At 31.2% G+C, this 9,266-nt stretch overlaps 1 protein-coding gene across 1 annotated transcript in view; it reads right to left on the bottom strand.

Moving 5' to 3' along the window:
• Positions 1-466: 466 nt before the first annotated feature.
• LOC119839948 (carbohydrate sulfotransferase 11) overlaps positions 467-9,266 on the bottom strand; it is a 19,462-nt gene continuing 10,662 nt past the window's right edge. Inside the window, exon 4 of the mRNA XM_038366407.1 lies at positions 467-1,979. Within this exon, the coding sequence (XP_038222335.1) occupies positions 1,747-1,979 (233 nt within the window). The 3' untranslated portion in view covers positions 467-1,746. The remainder of the gene's footprint in view (positions 1,980-9,266) is intronic.

Raw genomic sequence — 9,266 nt, 5'->3', positions numbered from 1 at the left:
TAATAAAACTAGGCTAATGAAATGCATTCTATGTTATATTCGTAATTTTGTTGACGACTTAATAAATATGAAAATCTGTTGCTAAAATTTATATTGTTGCATAATTATAAAGATGACATAATATTTTCCACTTTTACGTAATTAATTATTATATGATTCGAAACGGTTCGGAAACAACAATTGCTTAAAAATATGAGCAAAAATATGTTTTTTAAAGAGTCGATAAAATATTCGACCGTGTGCCTGGGCTCGGATCCGCGCTCGTTATCTAAATAATTATATGCATTTTAATGCTACATAATCAAAATTTAAAGAGCAAATTTATTACTGCAAGTATGATATGACCATATAGAACAATCGAATATTATAATATCAGACTAACTAAGAATCAAAAAAATTTTTCGGATGAGTAAGTTTTCATACAAAAACTAATATGCAATAGAATAGGGAACAAAAAATACACAAAACACATTCAACAATTTATTGCATACACTTACAACAAGGTAATTTCATTAATCTACTTAGGTACAACAGATCACTGTACTTGGTATCATTATTATAATAATTGTACACACAATGTACATACTTATATTAATTATATATAATTACAATGTACAATTTTATATAATGCACTCATTCGATCGATTCATTAGCTTGAAAGTGAACACACAAATATTTCACGACTCCTTATAATATATGCAGAGATTCTTTATAGTATTAATATATAATGCTAGAATATATAAAATTCCCGTGAGTATCCGAACCCTATTGAAATGGCTCGGGGAATAGGTTGACCTTTTTATATACAAACTGATACAGGTATTAGTTGTTGTATAAAACGCTTAGATATAATACATACTATCTTTGTTATACATAATTAAATAGTTTAAATTAATACAAATGTCATTAAGATAAGATACTCCGTCTAAATTATGCACAGCTTGCTGAATCGGCAATCGTATAATAGCACTGATATCATTAGATAATTATTAATCTAACTATGATACAATGAACATAGATAAGTCTACTAGAATTAGTGACTCAAACCTTACAGGTGGTTTTAATAGTCTTAATTAAAACGTAGCTTTAACTTTATCAATATTCCAATTGAATATGACATAAGTAATTTTAATTCATTAGTACTGACACATTTTTAAGAATAGAAAAACTCGATCATCAGTCGGGATTCGAAATGGTGTCTTTGTCACCCATAATACCAGTTAAGTAATCGAAATTCCTCGCTTCGAAATATATCTACATAACAATTTCTTTTGATATTCTTTTTTTGTTATAACATTAAAAGTGTTATCCCAAATGTTTATGTCATATTTCTGTCTACAAACTTACGAGAGTAATAAATCCGTTTGTGTGTCTATCACGAATGACATCTCTTTTGAATTATCCAAATACTATATTATACATTGCATATTTTTAACTAAAGACCAAAACGTACATGTCGCGTTTTCGCTTATCTTGAAATATTGAGTTGTAATCTTAAAAATATAATTATTTGCCCAACTTCGAATGAAGAAGCTGTTTTAACCAAGTCCAAAAGTTCATATGAGTAAAACATTAATTCCAAGGTTCATCAATATTTATACGAGCCAAGTCTGCAGGGAAATATAACATGAAAGAGGCTAAGACTGATAAAATATTTTACAATGATATTTACATAACTTTTAACAATAACGAGATATAACTCCCCTAGTCGTGTGTTCACTCCCTTCACGCACACAGCCACAAAGTCTACCCCAGATCGAAGCCCACAATGTTCTCTAGATCGTAATTGAAAATTCTATAATCATATTTGTACAGTTTATACAACCTTCGTATTAACGGTAGTTCCAACTGTGAGAAGTATGAGCGCAGCTTCTGCGCAGTGCCGGAGGTGTGCGCAAGCCGAGGGAACTGCACTTTGTGAGAGGCGTTGATCGTGTGCAGGGCTAGCAGTGAGTCGTCTAATAGTGTTTCGTATTTACCTGAAAAATAATGTCTATATTAGCTTGATAGGCTTATTGATCAGCTCACATTCCAAACATAACAAAACATAGCTTTTTGTCTCTATGAATAATATATTAATCGATGGGTGACAACACTATGTGCTCAAATTGTTTAAAATTTATGAAGAATAGCAAAATTTCAAGAGCTTTGTGAAACAATCACAATTGTGAGGCTGTAGTTGTCTCCAAAGCGGCAAAATCAAATACTAATGTAACGTAAAAGCCACATCGTCATGATATGTCATTACCACCAAGAAGTTCTAAATATAACAAAAAGATGCGCATAAAATTGTTTTAAAAGGAGTGCCCGTAACTCTGTAGATCTACATGTAAACGGCTCGGTTCCTGAGAAACTTGGTAAAAATAAATCTTCAATATTTATATATATATTAATTACACGATATAAATAACATATTTCGAATCTGGAATCTCCAACCTACAGTTACAACTTATGTCCTCTTAAATTATAATTAAGTCAATATAAATAAACTGTTATTTTAAACATTTCATATTTTTCAAATAACTTAATAAGCCAATAGGAAATGAGCTAGTCAAATTAATTTGAATTCGTGTAATCAATCAAAAAAATCCTTAAACCCGTTTGAAATAGTATTAGATAGTTGACACACTTTATTACATACAAATCTCTTTATATTTTCATTAGATTCCATTAAGCTTTTATTCAAAATAATAATATAATTATTCTCCAAGACACTAAAAGTTAGTTGCAGTTACCTCGCCTCACGGCACGTTACGAGAATAGGTCGCGAGTTCAAGACCCGACCGTTATTTACGACTTAGTGCATGAAATAATCTCCCCAACTGTACGAAAGCGAATAAACTAAACTTTAACAAAAATTATGATGCCCATATAAGCGGGATTTTGTAGGAAAACGTCTTTGCTTGTTCTTTCTTTAAACATTTCACATTCAAAAAGCTTTTGAATGAAATAAAAATGAAACATTATTTACCAATGTTTCGTTATCTAGTATTCAAATATAACGAAAAATGACAATAATACACACAACGCAATTGCACAAAAATATGATTCAATATTTTTCTTATCTAAGAAACCCATAACATTAATACTTTAATATTTTTTTTATTTTATACTCGAGTGAAAAAGAAATATAGTCATAAATCGTCGATAAAAGATAAAACGCCCCAGTGTAACTTTGATATTTCCGACTGTTTCGTGCTTTGAACAGTACAAACCAGTTCAATCAAGCTAGAATCGAATCCCATGTTATACATTGATGATTACAATAACGCAATTACATATAGTTATATTAATATTAAAATGTACTTGGGTCATTTATCTCTGTTGAATTTAAGATTATATAGACAAAAACGGCCAATACTCATATAACTTATAGTTTTTATATTGAAAACATTGGGTTAAACTAAAGTATCAAAGTTCAGCGCAATTTTTTATCGATATATTTGGCCTTTGCATTTGAGTTTTAAGACTAGTTATCACGGTTTGCTAATAAACATAACTTATTTAATATTATTCATTATCGAATAATATTAAATAGGTTATGTTTATCCGCATAACAGATTTGATATAAGCGGTTTAAATCAAGAACGAGGTTCTAATGCCATAATTATCCAAAAGATATTCTTATAAATAAATTTCTCAAAATGTGACAATGGACCGATTCAATTGAAATTTTGTGTGCATATCGGGTAGGTCTGAAAATCAGCAAATATCTATTTTTCATAACCCTTAATGATAATAAAGCAGAACAGCGTTGGCCGCGTCAGGTAGTTATTAAATGATATTTATATGATAGCATAACAAGAGGACCTGTTTAGTAGTTTTTATATAGGTAATTTATTACAAAGAAAATTTTATATTACATGTAATACTTATACTTTAATGTTTATGCGTGATAAATCTTGTTTGATTTAAAGTATACAAAATTTTTATATTAATTATAACATGCGTCAAATAGCTTTGTACGTCAAGTGGTAACTAGTATCTTATTATTTTAGATGACGTCACAAGGCGCAATAACGACACTTTAATTAAATGTTCGTGTGTATGATATAGCAATTACATCAAACGACATCCGACAAATACAACGAACTCGTGTCTTTATGTACATGTTTCACAATTCGTATTATTATAACAGCTTAAACTATCTTTAAGCAAAAACGAAGCAGGTTCTCAATTGTGTTACTCGATAACTCCGTGGATTGCTGCGATTATTTTTGTGTTTGATAGAAAAATTGTTGCCATTTGATTCCACTTTATATCTGGAATGGTACCTATGTACTATCCAGCGTCCTACCCAAAGGGCGTATGTACGGATGTAGTTTTTGTGGAAAATAATGATTGTCCAAATATACGGTTTTTCAAAATATTTTTTGTGTCTAGTCTTGAATTTTAAATGTGGATGTGTATGTAATAAATTGAAACTGCAATATGCATCTGTATAATCTAAAATAATTAAAGAATATTATTTGAAATTGAAATCCATTTGGCGAACAAGCAATTTTAGACTCGTATTTCAACTAACTGTATGAATTATTATAAAAGTCAAATCCGAATTCCATTACGAACCGAGATTATATGCAGTCAGTTACCATGCTGTTATCTCGCATTTTGCGTTTTTATTATACTTTACGCTCCTTAGGTTTTTAATTACACATATTGCGTTATACACCAATTGCCTCTACAATAAGTGGAATACCAAGAAATTAATTGTGTTAATTTTAACACAACGAAGGCATATCATCATGAATAGATTTGATTTTAAGATGAATGTAAGATATACTGAAATACACAGTTAACATATCATATACCTACATCATACATTATTATTGACATATATGGATTCAACAATGAGACTAAAATTTTTAACATTTATGAAAGATGATAAACGTATTTCTGAAATATGAATTCAAAAATTACAATCGTAATATTATGGCAATTCAGGAAAAAAAAAACAACGAATCCATCCTATTCACCTTTTTATGCTTGAATGAGTAAATGAGCACATAGTGTCTAATGGTAAGCGACTCCCAAGTGAAAATTAGAGATGTGTTGGAGCAAACTAGTGGGAATACTGGTAGAAAGAACTAATGATGAGAATAAAGGAAACACACATATCCTACTAATATTATAAATGCGAAAGTTTGTAAGGATGTTTGTGTGTTTGTTCCTCTTTCACGCAGAAACTACAGAATCGATTGCAATGAAATTTGGTACGTAGACAGCTGGACAACTGGAATAACATGTAGGCAACTTTTTATCACGATATTCCTACGGGATACCGACTCACGCGGGTGAAACCGCGGGGCGCAGCTAGTAGGAAATAAACACTGCGCAGTTTAGCTTATTTAACTGTATATTATAAATAGAAGTGTAACTCTAAATGCATGTAATAAATAGAAATCTAGGTCAGGAGGGTCAATTCCAGGTAATGGAGCGGCTTATACGGGAACCGGACCTAGAGAGATAACTGCATTGCTGCACACTATACATTGCAGAGACGGGTTGGTAAATGCATACTAATTCAATATCACCATAGCATACATATGCGATACGTTTCTTGTTCATATGAGAGACAATACTGTGAAATTACAATAAAAAAATGTAGTTTCATGAATTATATCGATATGGGAATAGGTGTGGGATTGGTAATTTATGTTTTTAGTATTCGCTGAGAGTGCTTTCGGAAGCGTCACTTAATATCATTTTATTGTTTTTATAATTACAATAGAAATGTTTCCTGTGCACCGAATTGTACGAAATAACATCAAGAGCGGTTGAGTGGTTTTGAATATAAGCGCGGATAAACATTGCAATATGATAATTATGTAGGTAATACGAGGAGATATTATTACCTACACATTAGGAGATTTTTTTTAATAATTCTTGAAATGATACCTAATAAATAATCATTGAACCTTATATATACGAATAAACAACAATGTATTCTATTTAACTACAAAATACAATATCATCAAGATTTGTTATGAGTAACGGCAAAAGAAATTAAATAAACAATCCACGATCGATAAGAGAATTTTAATTATTATTTCTCGCATGCATTGTCACTTCAACAGCCTTCGATTGTTTTAATGTTTGGAAGCAACTGAGTCATGAAATGAAACTTCGGCGCTTATTATTCTATATTTTTGCTCAATTTATTGTTTCTTACTGCTACTTTGCTGACCCGGAGAGCTTCGCAACGATATAGAATATATTTTGATGAGTTTTCCTCATTGTTCTTGCCTTTTAAACCTTCCACGGACTATTATGAGTTCATCAAAACTAAAATTATCAAAATCGTCGCACCCCTTCTAGAGTTTTAGATACACAAAGAACAGCATTGATTTTTATTTATACAGATGAAACATTAACTATGTAATTACATAACATGTATATAACAATAGTAGCTTGACCTTCTTTTAAAACGACTTTAAGCAACGCTATATGTGAGTCACATATAGGATGGGCGACCAATTTTTTTGCACTAGATTTTTAGTTTATTTGTACGGAATACGGGAATTCGACTAGCAACCAACTGGTTGTTTTTATAAAAAAAATGTAATATTTTAAAAATTCATCCAACTGACGCTAGTATCAAATAAAACCATTAATGTTTAGGCCACCTTTCGGTTCTAATACTACATAATCTGTTCAAAGTCATTTACCACAAGCTGTGTTTATCTTCGATCTCTTGGAATAACCGTAGTTCAAGGCGCTCCGCTTTTGAAAACCCAACTGTCAATTATACGAACATAATAATTTATTGATAAGGTTTTTGTTTGTGCGCGATTAAACCTGAAGAGGTTCACTGGGGAGGCAGGTTATTAAAATCAACTTATAGACAAAAACATTGATTATACCGTTTACTAATGTTAGGCAATGGAAACTATAATATCTATTATGGTTTCCACTTGTTGATATGTCATATGATATTTTAAATAGTTATATATTCAGTCAAGAGTCAAAGTCATTTGTAACTATTGTCTATACTAGATAAACGATATCATTTAGTACTAGCTGCGCCTCGCGGTTTCACCCGCGTAAGTCTGCCTAAAAAGTTGTCTACTACCTGAGTTGTCTACGTACCACATTTAATTGCAATCGGTTCAGAAGTTTTTGCGTGAAAGAGCCACAAATACACACACACATCCTTACAAACTTTCGCATTTATAATATATAATAGTAGGATAGGATAGTCTATACTCAAGAGTATATTAAACTATTATCGTCACCAGCATCGCTCAGAGCTGGTCAATTCGTTTGGATCACACCATGAACACCCCTTCTTCACAGTCATGAAATCACCATTTTAATTGTATATTTTATTTCAGTGACCCCCCTGGAGTACGCATTATATAAATTTCTAACACACGCTAGAGAATATTTGTGGCACGGCTTTTAAAATATTATATTGTAGTTTACATGTATTATACATTTTTGTTTATACGTATGTGTGTGAAATGTATAGTTTAATTTGTACCTACAATTCGCTAAATCACGTTGACATCAATGATTTATTACATCGAGATGCTGTCTCGCTATTCGCACATTAACAACAAACGAGTTTTGTTTTTTTACAAACTTCGGCTAAAGTATCGTAATAGCATGTGATACAACGTAAGCAAGGACAACTATATAAATTTGCATTTATGTGATATGCTCAAAGCTTTATTTTGTTGATGGGTAATCATGAAACTGTGATACTTATTTACTAAAGATTGACTCTACTGTACTACTGTCAGTTATAGAATAAAGCACTAATATATTTTTTTAGAATAACGGCAGATTAATATTTGTTGATATTAATAAAATCATTTTAACATTTATTCTGGAACGGAGGCTGTTTTTGGTAGCATTATGAAAGTCAAATCGCGAGTCCCAACGTGTACCTTACAGTTAGTAGGTAAAAAAATCCCTGATCGATTTCTTTCTTTCGACAGGCTGAATTTGTATTCCTTCAGGGCGACCGAGCTAGTTTTCTTATGAAAATGTTCATGTTCCAATTCCACCACCGAATAGGTGACCTATAATAAAGTTATGACGAATAATCTTATTGAAACGTAATTTATGATACATACTAAAAATTCCTCAAACGGGAACATTATACGAGACAGTAAAAATGCATCCGCTTTCTCTGCATATCTAGAGGAATCTTGCTCATAATAAATTACATTTCCTGTTATTTTACATATACTGTTATATATTCCTGTTATTATACAACATAAAAAACAAGAATTTAGGTCTCACATGAAATGTTTGTCAAACAAGGGACAATTTCGGTCGTCGTGGCGTATTGTAACCATCGCCACATAGTGGACGTTCGACTCAATATTCATTCAAACCGCAACTAGAACCTGCTTCCTAAATCTGTGTTTCCGTATAATCTAGGGTGCTTCAAAAGAGTGATCGTGTACCTTTAGGGAGGCGAGCTCCATTGAAGGCAACATCATGACTGTCCAGTAGGTCAGATCGTAGAGAGGAACAATGTTTTGAAATGTAATTGTTTAAATAGATTTAATAGTTGAAGTCAAAGATTTTGTTACATATTTTGAACACAATTAGCATAATTAATACTAACGGCCGTCAAACTATGAATAATAATAGGTATAAACTTATTTGAGTATCAGCACGAATTTATGTACCTAATGTAAATACATGTTATAGTAGTATAGCTTTATAACTACAGGTAAACATACTTTATCCAATGACAAAATTTTTTAGATGTTTATTGATACTCACCAATACACCTACAACATTTTTTTTTACAAAATATATTACCTACTTCGTCCTGTTTGTATAAAGTATAATAGAGTAGATTATGCGTATAATGTAAATATTATCTTTTTCTGATATGAGCCAGGAACCTATTTTACACGCTTTTTATTAGCTTCACCTGTATGTTTGTTTGTTTGTATGTTTGTTTGTTTGTATGTTTGTTTGTTTGTAACTGACTTCTTTGGGCGCGATTTTGACCCACTTTAAACGGCCAGATTTCGTTCAAACTTTGTAGATTTATTGAGGACCGATGACAATACACTAATTTGATAAAATTATTCCAGTTTTCAATTTGCAAAATATGATTTTTGTTAAAGCGTGTTTTATAGTTTTTTTAAACTATTATATTTTATTTAACACGCTTTTATTAGCTTCACTTGTATGTTTGTATGTATGTATGTAACTCACAACCGTTTTTCTCCCACTTCCCGCGAACCGATTTCATTCAAACTTTGTACACTTATTAAGAACTGGTGCCAATAGAGTAA

The sequence above is a fragment of the Zerene cesonia genome, chromosome 1 (genome assembly GCF_012273895.1).
Source record: "Zerene cesonia ecotype Mississippi chromosome 1, Zerene_cesonia_1.1, whole genome shotgun sequence".
Lineage (NCBI taxonomy): Eukaryota > Metazoa > Arthropoda > Insecta > Lepidoptera > Pieridae > Zerene > Zerene cesonia.
The sequence above is the reverse complement of the archived record's forward strand: the minus strand, read 5'-3'. Positions and strand labels throughout refer to the sequence as shown.